This window comes from Coniophora puteana (assembly GCF_000271625.1).
Source record: "Coniophora puteana RWD-64-598 SS2 unplaced genomic scaffold CONPUscaffold_6, whole genome shotgun sequence".
NCBI classification, from domain to species: domain Eukaryota; kingdom Fungi; phylum Basidiomycota; class Agaricomycetes; order Boletales; family Coniophoraceae; genus Coniophora; species Coniophora puteana.
In genome coordinates, this window is record NW_006913058.1 from 1,410,214 (window position 1) to 1,422,257 (window position 12,044).

Consider the following 12,044-nt stretch of genomic DNA (forward strand, 5'->3'; position numbering starts at 1 on the left):
CCGCTTCTTTCTTGATATCCGATGGTCAGCTGGTCTCAGGTAGGAGTGCCTGGCTCCGCTGAGAGGACGATAGGAACGCACAGTCCTTTGCAAAGGTGGTGTGGCTACCAAAGGTTAGCGCTCGTTGCCTGGGAATAACCTCCAAGGAAGTCAGTGCTTCAAAGCTTCAACCTCGACGCCAGAGAGTAGCAGAAGAAGGCATCACTATTCAGTCTGGCGATGACCTGCCTGCAGATCGCACAGACCACCACCTGAGGCCTCGAGCAAGAGTAACGTTGTTAGATTTGCGACGCAATGCGGCGTGTGCTACACGTGTGATCGTGATGTTCATGCACCTTTGAACACATTATCAGTGCTCATTAGTCATTGTCCATATAACTGGAACTCCCAAGGCAGCCCCTGCTTGTTGCCTGAATCGCTAAACCATATCCTCCGGAGGCGACACGTAGCGAAAATCCTGACATATGCAATGTGAGAGTATTTACCGCTCGGAACAGGGGCACCGCTCGTCGGGACCCTCTGCTGCGCCCTTGTCTCGACTTCGTCTTCATCCTCACTGTCCTGGTTGTTCTCCACGTGCCTCAACGACATCAATGAAAAGTGGGGTATGAAGGAGGGAAGATGCAGTGATATGTCTGCCCAGTGGGTGAGCGGGTTTGACGATGCAGCCGGAAAGGCAAGGGGCAGATGAAGGGTTGGGCAACTTGTCTCCAGATAAAGTTTTGGTTCTCTCTAGAAGCCACGCGTTCAGCAAACATCTCTCGCCAGTCAAGCTCAAACTTGTAAGACCATTACTCGTGATTCACGAGATCATTAGCATTGTTCATATACCACGGTACAACGTCACATAAGCGTAGTAACATAGGACAGACACATACCTGGAATGTAGAGCACCTGATGATTCCCAACCGCCTCGCCGAATCGACAATCCCAACCTCAAAAGACCACTCCCTCCCAACGTTCCGTACTTGCATATGCAACCACTCGTGACGAAGACCCAAGTCACCCCTGGAAGTGCTCGATGACAACGGGACGAAATGAGGCGGGCAGCATATCGAGGTCGTCCGTAGCGTTGGGGACTGTATATGAAGGACGGTCTGCCGAAGCTCATGTCCTATCTCCGAGTTATTCGGATGCGACAACATTTGCGGCAGAGAGATCGGAGAAGCAGGTTCTGGTGGGTTGGGTAAAGAGGTGGCATCGTCGAGGAGATGAACGAACGAGTCGGAGGGCAGGGCGTCGTCAGTATGGACTGAGAAGAGGCTCAAAGGGTTGCTTCCGGTCGAGGAAAATAGAGAAACTATTGGCGGTTGAACCGAGTCAGCAAACATGATGCGCTTGTGGGTGATGACAGAACGCAGTGATGGTGGAAGTTCACTGAGTGTAAGTCGCGGGGAGAAGTGGGAGAAAACAAAACGACAATGCGCGCCCCAGAGATCTTTTGCCACGTGCGTCTCCTTCCGTTCGACTCTTGTCAGCTCTTGTCCTCCGATGGCGAGTCTTCTTCAGGGTCCATCTCAACATCTACACTACTACTCAGACCGAAAATGACATCGCCTGCGCCTCCCGGTGACATCGAGGACATCCTGCACGACGCGCTCGAGATCCTTGGCGAAAAACCCATCAGCGAAGGACGCGCCGTCCAATACGGGCCCCTGACACTTCGCGTCGCGCCGAAGGCAAGTTCTCCGTGCAGTCAATCGCTTTGATTCCTGATCACTGTGCTGGAATGTTTAGGAAGGAAAGGTTAGCAAAGGCCAATATGCTCGTTGCCCTGAGCACTAACGTCTGTTGCACAGGCGAACACTCTGCTCGCCGACCACCTGTTTTCGCCAGCCCTGCTGCTGGCGGAAATGATCGAATTGGGAGAGATCTCACTACACTGTGAAAAAGGTCTAAACAGTTTCTTCGAAAAATGATGGGGAATGCTTATCACTCTATAGTGATCGAGCTCGGAGCTGGTTGTGCTTTACCGTCTCTACTGGCGGCCACCCTGCCGAACCCTCCCTCCTTAGCCATTGTCACCGACTACCCGGATGAAACCATACTCGCCAGTTTGAGGGACAACGTCAATACCAACGTGTCTGCTTTCTCTCCGTCGTGTACTGTCAAGTACATGGGGTTTGAATGGGGCACAGACGCGAAAGATCTTCTGTACGTCTTGCCATCCAACAATGAGAAGCAAGCCCCGGCAACTAACACTACCTAGTGCACTAACGGGATCGACTTCAGCCTACGACGTTGTCATTCTTTCAGATCTCCTCCACTTTGACGCGTCACACGACGTCCTCATCCGGTCGCTGTCATCTCTGCTCTCCCATGCATCATCCGCACGCGCATACATCGCCGCTGGAAAGTACACCAAGCCCGAGGTCTGCCATAACTTTGTCCGCGCAGCGAAAGAAGCGGGCATCATCTGCGAGGAACATACGACCGACGAAAAGAGTATTGTCTGGCGCGGGAAGATGACAGTCAGCGGCCTCAACAAGGATGATCTAGGTGTGCGCAAGGCCATGTGCCGATGGTGGGTCGGTCGGTGGGCAAGTAGCTCAGATTCGTAACATAAGGACTTCAATATGGTCATCAAGACTTGAAGTCTAGCTACGCAGCGATGGAATTGCATGAAATGTATTGATTCATTAGTGGCGTAATGTGTGTAGTAAGGTATGTTGACATTGTTGTACATTAAGCTGGCATCCGCGATAATCTGGACATGGTGGAAGTCACTGCGTGCATAGCATACACCGTCTAGGCACTCGTGCACTCGTGCTTAAATAGCGCCGTCCCCACAACACTCTACCAAGAGATCTCTATAGCTTCGCCTTGGGCTTGGACCACATCTCCTTCACTCTTTCGCGGAGCACTCTCCGCAGAATCTTCCCGCTGGGGTTCTTGGGAATCGCATCGATGAACTCGACACCCCCAGCAAGCCGCTTGTATGCGACTTTATTCTCCGCTGTATGCTATACCACATCCCAGGATCAATAACTTGCCAAGTACACAGGAATGTCCCATACAACGCACCTTGATGATCGTCTCCTTGAGCTTCTCTCTCTCCGACGGACTCTTTGCTACGCGGGCGGTAGCCTCCGGGCGGAGAACGACGAATGCGAGCGGCACCTCGCCGCTGTAATCGTCCGCAACGGGCACCACACATGCGTCTTGAATGTCTGGGTGCATCAAGAGGGTGCCCTCAAGTTCGGCGGGTGCCACCTGGAACCCGCGAACCTTGATGAGTTCCTGGGGAACGAAGGATGAAGTGAGCAGGACGACCGAGCACAGTGCAGCTTATAGTTGCGTACCTTGATTCTGTCAACGATGAACACCTCGTTTTTGTCATCTATCCGTACTTCGTCTCCAGTACGAAGCCAGCCTTCCCCAAACGTCTCTTTTGTCCTGTGAGTAGTCAGTCTCCGTTGTAGAAAAGGCAGCTTAGAGCTACATACGCCTTTTCGTTGTTCAAGTACCCCAACGCAAGAGAAGGTGCTTTTACCCACAACTCGCCGGTCTCGTTTCGACCCGCACTGGTGCCATCCGGCCTCACAACCCGAGCCGTAACGCCAGGCAGCAGCCGCCCAGAGCTATTGATAACACCAAACTTCGTCTCAGTGGAGAACATGGAAAGAGTCGTCGCTGACTCTGTCAAGCCTGGGATGGTTTGGGCCTTTAGCGCTGCCAAGGGCACAATGACCTTGAAATGACTCACCATAGCCTTGACCGATATGTGCCTTAGGGAAATCAGACGCAAGCTTCATCATCAGCTCGCCTGAGAGGGGCGCCGCGCCGCAGTTGATGAAACGGACATGACTCAGGTCGTAATTCTTCACTATGGGTTGCTGATAATTTGTCAGCAGACAATCATCTAAAGGGTCACGCTAGAGCTCTGTACGAACTTTGCACAAAAGAACAACCTGGGGAGGAACGACACTACAAAGTGAATGTTAACCATGGTCGTGGCTAGCGAGGTTCGCAGCTTACCAGAGGTGGGTGATTCTGTACTTTACGATACTATCCAAGAAGTTCTTGAAGTTGAACTTAGGTACAACGACGAGGGAAAGCTGAGGGTGATAGTTCCAATGAGTCACGGTAAGCACTAAATAGTTAAACAGAGCTTACTCCGCTGAAAAGCATGAAATGAAGCTAGCGAATGGCTGTGAGTACTAAGGTAATGTTCTCAAAGATAAAACATACGCACCACCACCACAAGACCGTATATGTCTTGATATCATGTTAGCATCAAGTAAGGATGGCCGGTCACGCACACCTACGGTACAATGGAAGCGCTGAAGCAACACATTAGACTCAATCCATCGGGAGTAAAATCTCAGAGCACATACCTGCAGCAGAGACATCACCAGGCCTGAACCGCCGCTCTTCCCAAGGTTTATCTGTCTTATGTATCTCGCTGTGCACTGCGGTTTGGATCACGTTCGCAATGGGCCCATAGTGACTGATCATCACCGCCTTGGATGCATCCAGATTCAGCTATTCACATAATTTAACGGCATTGGGAAGATGACTCACCTTCGGTCGGCCAGTAGTCCCACTTGAGAAGTTGAGAAACGCAAGTTTCGTCTTGGCCTCGCCCTTCTTCAGCTTCCTCTCCGCGAAGTTGGGTGGATGTACGAGTCCTTCCTTGACGAGCTCGTCAACCGTAGTGCACTGCGACACAGGCTCGCTCCCAAACACGACCACTCGCTCTGCAGGCAAACCGACGCGTTGTGCAGCGCCGAGTGCGACTTTGACAGAGACGGGGTGAGTGATGATGACCGAAGCTTTCGCAACCTCCAACTGGTAAACAAGCTCCTCTAAGGTGTAGCCAGGGTTTGCAGCGCTGAAACGCAATGAGCTCCATAGACCCTCAATTTATCGAGATGGACTCACGAGACAATGGCTCCAAGCCTATGTGTAGCCCATACAGCAGGAGGATAGTCTTCGGCACGCATGCACGTCAGGGGCAAGTGAAGGAAGAGACTGAAACATACCAACGTCATTGGGGCTGTAGATACAGACTACATCATCTTCCCCTTCATTGGAATCTCAGTAGACCCTCTTGAGCTGAGAACGGGCGAGAACATACTGGTGTTGAAGCGTCTGCTCAGTGCATTCGCGAGTCCAAAGGTCCTGGTGCGTATCTGAACATGCGCGAAGTTCAAGGGGCAATCCTTGCGCTAGCATGATGAGCATACCTCCTCAAAGCCAACCTTCCTGCCAGATGCATCGTCAATCAACCATGGAGCACCCGCTGGCCGTTGTGCACGAATCGGATGTTCCGCGTCGAGAATGAACTGGGCGATAGTCAAGTCGTCAGGGATGTGCGTGCCCAATGGCTGTCCGTGGAACTCTGTCATGATGTCTTCTGGCTTGGTTTGCGTCTCGGCGCGCGACTTGCCTGCTTAAAAGATGAGGAGAAGGAAGGACAGACTGGGGCCAGTTGACAAGCTCTAAGTACATCATGCTCGGATGTGTTCCGGACATGTTCGGCAAGGAACACTTGCTTGACGCGCCTTACTTTGCCTTACTCACGGCGACCCACGCCGCGGGCGTTTTAGATGACATACTCTTGCCGGGTATATTGCCCCAATCTCTACAAGACGTTAGCCCCTTTCTTTCGTCCCTGAGCCCACCGAGGAAACGCAATGGCTGACTTGCAGTCTTCAGAGCAGAGGACTACCATCAGAAACGTACATTTGGCCCACAGGGACACCGCCCTCGCAAGCAAACTCTGGGACGTCGATTGTCAGGATGGTCGCGTCTTGTCAATACAATCTTCTGGCTTGGAGCAAATATCAACCTCCGGAGAGGTGATAAACGGGGAAGGAGGCGTCCTTCTGCCCTCGTACGTCTGGCCCGCGTTCATCCAAATGGGTTAGGAGATGAGAGATATGCTGATGATGGAGTCATTAGGCTATGCCACGCACATATTCATTTGGACAAGTGCTTCATTCTCGATCAGTGTGATCCTCTGGTATCAGGGTGAGAGCCTTCTCGCTGATAGTCAGCGTGCCTATTATCAATGCTTGGTCCACTAGATCCCTGAAAGAGGCGTTGGATGTGACTGGGAAAGCAAAGAAAACCTTCCCTGAGCGAGTCGACAACTTGTATGCGCGTGCTGATCGTGTGATACAGGAGAGCGTGGAGGCCGGCGTAACTGCTATGCGAGCGTTTGTCGAGGTTGACACGACTGTCCAGTTTGCATGTCTTGATGTCGGCCTTCGTCTGAAGAAAGAGTGGGAAAATGTATGCGAAGTCCAAATTGTCGGTAGGGCATTCAATCTGTTTCCCGGATATTGGGCGCTAACGAAAGAGCAGCATTCGCCCAGGAGCGTCTATTTGAGAGTGCCGACGCGTCAAACGCCGGCGCTAATTACACCTTGCTCCAAGAGTCTTTGACGCGCCCAGGCGTGTCCGTCGTTGGATCAGCCCCCTGGGTGGAAACGTCTGAAGCACATGCGCTAGAGAACATCTCGCGAATATTCGCTCTGGCCAGGAAACACAACCTTCATGTTGACTTCCACCTCGACTACAACCTTGATCCCGCGTTAGAGCCTATGATCTGGCGCGTCGCGGATGAGATGTACTCTATGGGGTGGACCAAAGCAAACAACGCCTCCAAGGTAGTGACACTTGGCCACGCAACGCGCCTTGCGCTTCTTAACAAGGATGAGTTACGCCGCTTACGAACATATATGCAAGAACTGCCACTACACATCGTGGGTCTCCCACCCAGCGACATATACATGATGGGCCGATCAAGCGAGGGTGGCGGCCCTTCTCTGGGCGATCGTACGCTTGACGCCCCTCGACTTTGGAGGGAACACCAAATTCAGGTTGCTTTGGATGCCAACAATATCGAGAATGGGTTCACACCACACGGGTCGCTTGATCCTCTGTCCCTTATATCGTGGACCGTGGGCCTGTACCAAGCAGGTAGGGAGGACGACTGGAGAATGCTACTGGTAACAAGCCCTGCCCCTCATTGAGCGATCCTGATTCTTCCTTTGTATTGATTCTAGGCTTCAGTCACTACCGCTGCGAAGGAAGCTGTGGGCATGGCAGAATTGGAGGGAGACAATATTGATGGTCTAGTGCCGCGGAAAGGCAGCAAGGCAGACTTCGTTATCCTCCCCCAGACGGCGCGGTGGCAATCTGCCGTCCTCAGTCCGTCGTATGACAGAAAGGTCGTCTTCCAGGGGCGTTTAGTGGCGCATAGAAAGGCCGTCCGGTGGATCGCGAAGTCCAAAGGTTTGTAATAAGCAAGATAATACTAAGCATAACATTGACGACGCTGGAATGCTCTGCGATAATATAGAAGGGAATACGGGCGAAGTACCTTATATAACACAACGATAGGTGGAGATATGTTACCCATGGAAATCCTCATTAGTCATGCAATTAGGACACCTTTGGCATCGCCTCCAGTGCCACCTCAATCTTCTTCATAACCTCATCTTGAGGCTCCGCGCCCACGCTGATGCGGACGAGGTACTCGTCAATGCCAAACTGCGCCACCTACCCCACGCACACACATTTAGCCTCGGTTCTCATTGCCCCGATCATCTAAAGACGACTCACCCACTCCAACTCGTTGTAGTGCCCAAACAGCGTGTACGGACACGACAAACAAAAGTTCGTTCCAAGACTCGGCCCCCTCGCCACGTCCAATGCGTCGAAAAACGCTACCGCCTCCGCGGGCAATTTGAATAAGATCGTGACAAGGTAACTGTATCCGCCTCCAGGGCGACGGCACACGTCGTACAGGTGCTTCGTCGGACTCAGAGACGGGTAGTACACCTTAGCTACCCGTGGGTGCGTGGCAAGGCGCTCCGCAACAGCCTGCGCGTTCCTGTTGGTTGCCTGCACGCGTTCGTGGAAATTGTCAGAGTTCTTCCACATCTGCTCAGCATCGAGTGGGAAATAGATGTCTCTGTGGAGGTGCGTCAAGGAGTCATGGACGCGGTCGTGGTGTTTTGACTTCGGGTTGACGACAACACTAATAAAAGGACGTCAACACTAAGTTTCAGGTCCCAAGATGGGGTAGCCAGCGCTTACCTCCCGCCCATCACGTTACACGTGCCGCTGAAGAGCTTCGTCAAGCTCGTCACTACGACATCTACGTATGGTAGCACATTCACGTTCACGAATGTGCCTACCGTGTCATCGCACACGAGGACAAACTCATACTTATCCGCGAGCGCCCGGAGCCGCTCCATATCCGGCGTGATAAGCAGCGGGTTCCCTGGCACCTCGCAGAACACCGCCGTCACCTTCTCGCCGCCCTCAAGGCGCGTCTCAAGGTCGTCGAGCTCCTCCGTGCTTGCATGGCCGTACAGAATCGCGTCTTTGGGCGCAAAGCGGTCCATGATCTTGAACGAGTCAACGTACAGGAACCCATACGCGACGAACTTGCCCTTCGCGTACGGCCCGCTATGAATGAGAGCGCGATAGAGGTCTGAGATGGCCATCATGCCCGAGCAGTAAAGAAATACGTCATGCGTCGTTACGGGATTGTCCTCAACAGAGATGAGCCCCGCGATGCGTTTGCGGATGTTCTCTTTCTCGGCCGTCGCGTCGCTTGAGACGGGTGCAATTATAGATAGGGGCACGTTTGATGAGGAGACGGTGCAGACATGAGAAGCGCAGTCTTGAACAAAAGAGTCGGCGATTCGTAGACAGTATTCCGCCTGACGGCTGGAAACGCCCTCTCCGGTGTGCTGCCAGAACTGTCGCGCAACTTTGACGTTATCGGGGTGGAATGAAACGGCATGCAGGTTTGTCCACGGGATTGTATGCGACTCCTTGTCCCCGTCCGCCAGTTTAGCAGAGACACAGACTACCCGTACTGAACTGTCCCGGGCTGCACCAACGGAGATCGTGAGGGGGCGCGGGACTCAACGCCAGACTAAGACGCACCATGGTCGTGAAGATAAGCCTGACACCGCTCCGCTATGTCGTGCGTGGGGAACACGAGCGCTTCCTGACTGCTCTCTCCAAACTTATCGACGATAACGCGGCTGAGTTTAGTGACGAGGTGATGTACAAAGAACCTGCAGAGTCAGAGCGCGTCTTAGCATGTTGGCCATCACAAGCAAACGTTTCAACACGGCTACAGCAACGCACCTTGGGTATCCGTTGTTCATCTGCTTGAGCACCACAGGGTTCCTGCTCGCCCATCCCAAAGTCGCCTCCCACGATGGTAGAGAAACACTGACGGCCTGTTATCCACCGCGTGAGGCATCCAACGCGTAGACGTCATCAAGACACGTACGTGGACATCGCCTGGCGGGATGGTCTGTCCGAGTACGCTGTTGGAAGGCATAACGTCAAAGACTCATACAGAGAAGTTGGAGAGGGATGGAGGTCCGAAAAGCCAATCTGCGGATGACATATGTAGTGGGCGCTGTTCGCTTAAGAAGCTGCCTGCCTGTACGCCGTCGATGCAGACCGTGCGCCCGTCATCGTCGACTTTAGGCATACTTCAGCCCCATTATCTCCGAAAATCACAGCACGAGGCTAAAATAAAACCAAAGCGAGATTCGAGACCCGCACGATAACAGTGCGAATCAGTCCCTTGTCTACAACGAGGCTCCGGAGCTTGGAACGTTTAGAGACCACGATAACTTGATGTCTTGATGTTTTCAAGTGTAGTCCCGCTGAGGCTCGTCCTACAAAGTTTGGAGTGATACCACGATTTCGCATCGAAAAAAGCTGTACTGAACGTGATACTGTCCAGATATCTTCCTACCCTCGAAGTCGATTAGATGCCTCGAGGAGATGAAACCACTGTTCAACCTTACCAAAGTTCGTGTGGCATACTGTATACCGCCACGCTCAGGATTAAATAAACGAACACATTAATTGATCAAACCTTGTTACAATGTCGTCAGCAGCGGCGGTGTTGAGGGGCGGCCTTGGCCATGCCATACTAAGGACTACGCATCTAATGTTACATGGGAGCAGTTCTATGTTCCCAACCTCTGCTTCGCACTGTTGGCCTTTTTATACCTCATTGAATATCACAATCGCCACGGAACCTTCCTCTACAAGCACCCTTGCTTGGTCCCGGTTGATGTGGCCAGAGCACTTCTCAAACGTCAGCTTGGCCAGTCTCCGACCACAGACTGCCCTCCGAATGGCGAGACATCGACGCAATAGTCTGAAGGTAATGTCCACTGGAGGAAGCGACGGAGTTGACGACCCGCCGCCGTCGGAGAACTTTATGTTGGCAACGCTGAGCTCCTCAAGATTCGGCAACGGGCAGTCGGCTGTCTGTAGTACGCTACGGGCATCACTGCGATCACGAAGGTCGAGATGTGGTTCAAGAGAACATACCCAGGCAGCAGTGCAGGATTCCGCTGATCTGAAGGTTTCTGTTGATTTGGTTGCCATAGACAAGGTCTGGGCTTCCGGGAAGGTATGCCACAGACGCTCCCAGTGCACCTGCTCCTTGAACATCGTATCCTGTATGTTTAGGTGTTTGATGCTTGTCACGCCAACAGTGGCGCCGATGACACCGATAACATGAGATAAGTCCAGAGGATCGACATATTGCCAGCGAAGGTCCAACTCGACCTCCACTTTGAAGTTGGCTTCGTGCTCACGCGGTTTCCGAGAGGATACAGAAGCCTGGACGCTGGGCGAAAACGGTTGGAACCAAGGCAGGAACGATGGGCACTTGGACAAGTCTAGCGTTCGTTCGGGATATATCGCATTCGGAATGCTTGAGTGTGAAGAATCAATGGCTTTTGAATGAAAGTGGGGTGCTAAACAGGTTGGCAAAGCCTCGATAATATCACTGCTTGTATCTCTCCCTCTGCTTGAAAATCTAAGAGAAGCCGACGTTGGTACGGAGAGATGATTCCACAAGTTAAAGCATTGAGAGCCGCGGCCACTTAACGACATTACCATGAGGTGAGGCAAACAGACGATATCGCAAGGCGGAGAGGCGGTGTACTGATCGTCAATATTGGTTAAACATTCGAGCAGCAGTATGCGAATGTGAGTTGTCCTTCGAAGGATAGCGACGAGCTGTGGGAGAGTGGGTTGGCAATGAGATCCTCCGTCAATTGCAAGTAGTGTCAAGTTGTCAAAGCAAGGTGCTGGAGCCCACGACGGCAAGCCGCACCCTCTGAGACCGAGCGTCTTCAACCGCGTCGCTGTCTTCATCCAATGCGCCGGTATCGTCTCGAAGCCGCCCACGCGTCGATTCACGATGGTTAGGACCTCCAATGACGAGGCTGGCTGATCCCTCATCTCGGCCAGCAATGGCTCGAGTTGTGAGATATGGGTTGCGCTGAAGCGCAGCTCTTTACAACGTGCAAACCATTGGAACCCTCCCAAAACTCTCCATTGCCGACAATCACTCCCTGTGAGTCGGAGCACATTAAGAGGCATGTTCCTGGAGCGCCTAAGCATCTTGCGAGCGCATATATCGCTGATAGAGAAGTTGGGCGTAGTCCAAAGACCCGGATCCGACAGAATAATGGCGCGCCAGCGTCGGCATACGCACATCACCCTGATCCACTGGAGCCTGCATTCTGCATTACAAGAGTGTGACACTTTCCACGTCGATCTTTCGGGAGGGGTCGCTGGAAAGAATGGGTAGATTTGGGGATCGACTCCTACAGTGAGACAAGCCTCGGCGTAGAAGGCGAATATCACGGATAACACTTCATCGGGTAAAGAGAGGATGGGAGGAAGCGCGGGGCTCGAAGGTGGACGAGGACCTTTTGCTTCTGCCCGCTGCGCCTCGGAACCCATATTCAACTTGAAACGGGGTGAGAAGCGCTTTACGATGTGAGAGTTACAGGCAGCTATGCGGATGGTTTTACGTCAAGGTTTGCGTCAAGGGTGCCTCTGTAAACTGAGGTGCGTCACTCACCGTGTCGATATCAGTACTGGTGTATGCAAAGAAGGGGCGTGAGAGCGGAGACAGGCCTTTTGTGTCCAGCTGACTAGCGCCGACGCGTCATGCATGTCGTGATTAGGCGCGCGCTTTGGACTAAATGCGCCAAGGCACTTGGACAATGAGCTTAAGGCAGGAT

At 52.8% G+C, this 12,044-nt stretch overlaps 6 protein-coding genes across 6 annotated transcripts; 2 read left to right on the forward strand and 4 right to left on the reverse strand.

The window, feature by feature from the left end:
• Window positions 1–177: 177 nt before the first annotated feature.
• CONPUDRAFT_137333 (uncharacterized protein) lies at window positions 178–1,331 on the reverse strand (the record flags this gene model as incomplete). The annotated part of the gene is made up of 2 exons (XM_007770508.1): window positions 178–708; window positions 879–1,331. The coding sequence occupies 2 exons, from the start codon at window positions 1,329–1,331 to the stop codon at window positions 364–366; spliced, it is 798 nt and encodes a 265-aa protein (XP_007768698.1). The 3' UTR covers window positions 178–363.
• A 216-nt stretch (window positions 1,332–1,547) lies between these two features.
• Window positions 1,548–2,561, forward strand: CONPUDRAFT_153884 (uncharacterized protein; the record flags this gene model as incomplete). The annotated part of the gene is made up of 5 exons (XM_007770509.1): window positions 1,548–1,667; window positions 1,738–1,746; window positions 1,800–1,884; window positions 1,944–2,154; window positions 2,210–2,561. 5 exons carry the CDS (start codon window positions 1,548–1,550, stop codon window positions 2,559–2,561), a joined length of 777 nt encoding a protein of 258 aa, XP_007768699.1.
• A 67-nt stretch (window positions 2,562–2,628) lies between these two features.
• Window positions 2,629–5,474, reverse strand: CONPUDRAFT_124412 (amp dependent CoA ligase). The gene is made up of 16 exons (XM_007770510.1): window positions 5,190–5,474; window positions 5,081–5,135; window positions 4,986–5,027; window positions 4,885–4,933; window positions 4,525–4,834; window positions 4,338–4,464; window positions 4,269–4,283; window positions 4,196–4,218; window positions 4,117–4,140; window positions 3,979–4,058; window positions 3,894–3,927; window positions 3,707–3,836; window positions 3,447–3,648; window positions 3,303–3,396; window positions 3,025–3,240; window positions 2,629–2,963 (listed from the first exon to the last, which is right to left on the reverse strand). Exons 1-16 carry the CDS (start codon window positions 5,349–5,351, stop codon window positions 2,811–2,813), a joined length of 1,716 nt encoding a protein of 571 aa, XP_007768700.1. The 5' UTR covers window positions 5,352–5,474; the 3' UTR covers window positions 2,629–2,810.
• Window positions 5,475–5,639: 165 nt separating this feature from the next.
• Window positions 5,640–7,253, forward strand: CONPUDRAFT_73091 (Metallo-dependent hydrolase; the record flags this gene model as incomplete). The annotated part of the gene is made up of 4 exons (XM_007770124.1): window positions 5,640–5,839; window positions 6,033–6,240; window positions 6,267–6,959; window positions 7,017–7,253. 4 exons carry the CDS (start codon window positions 5,640–5,642, stop codon window positions 7,251–7,253), a joined length of 1,338 nt encoding a protein of 445 aa, XP_007768314.1.
• Window positions 7,248–9,639, reverse strand: CONPUDRAFT_104658 (PLP-dependent transferase). The gene is made up of 6 exons (XM_007770511.1): window positions 9,269–9,639; window positions 9,121–9,215; window positions 8,914–9,047; window positions 8,053–8,857; window positions 7,576–7,993; window positions 7,248–7,512 (listed from the first exon to the last, which is right to left on the reverse strand). The coding sequence occupies exons 1-6, from the start codon at window positions 9,317–9,319 to the stop codon at window positions 7,396–7,398; spliced, it is 1,620 nt and encodes a 539-aa protein (XP_007768701.1). The 5' UTR covers window positions 9,320–9,639; the 3' UTR covers window positions 7,248–7,395.
• Window positions 9,640–9,891: 252 nt separating this feature from the next.
• CONPUDRAFT_82318 (uncharacterized protein) lies at window positions 9,892–10,399 on the reverse strand. The gene has a single exon (XM_007770512.1). The coding sequence runs from the start codon at window positions 10,387–10,389 to the stop codon at window positions 10,000–10,002; it is 390 nt and encodes a 129-aa protein (XP_007768702.1). The 5' UTR covers window positions 10,390–10,399; the 3' UTR covers window positions 9,892–9,999.
• Between the last annotated feature and the right edge of the window lie 1,645 nt (window positions 10,400–12,044).

Coding starts and splice junctions, on each gene's coding strand:
- CONPUDRAFT_124412 (XM_007770510.1), bottom strand. CDS start 5,351: ATGACAGAGTTCCACGGACAGCCATTGGGCACGCACATCCCTGACGAC. Junction 3,928..3,978: donor TACAGAATCACCCACCTCTG/GTAAGCTGCGAA, acceptor TTCACTTTGTAG/TGTCGTTCCTCCCCAGGTTG. Junction 3,837..3,893: donor AGGTTGTTCTTTTGTGCAAA/GTTCGTACAGAG, acceptor ACAAATTATCAG/CAACCCATAGTGAAGAATTA.
- CONPUDRAFT_104658 (XM_007770511.1), bottom strand. CDS start 9,319: ATGCCTTCCAACAGCGTACTCGGACAGACCATCCCGCCAGGCGATGTC. Junction 9,216..9,268: donor TCCCGCCAGGCGATGTCCAC/GTACGTGTCTTG, acceptor GGTGGATAACAG/GCCGTCAGTGTTTCTCTACC. Junction 7,994..8,052: donor TGTAACGTGATGGGCGGGAG/GTAAGCGCTGGC, acceptor TCCTTTTATTAG/TGTTGTCGTCAACCCGAAGT.
- CONPUDRAFT_82318 (XM_007770512.1), bottom strand. CDS start 10,389: ATGGCAACCAAATCAACAGAAACCTTCAGATCAGCGGAATCCTGCACT.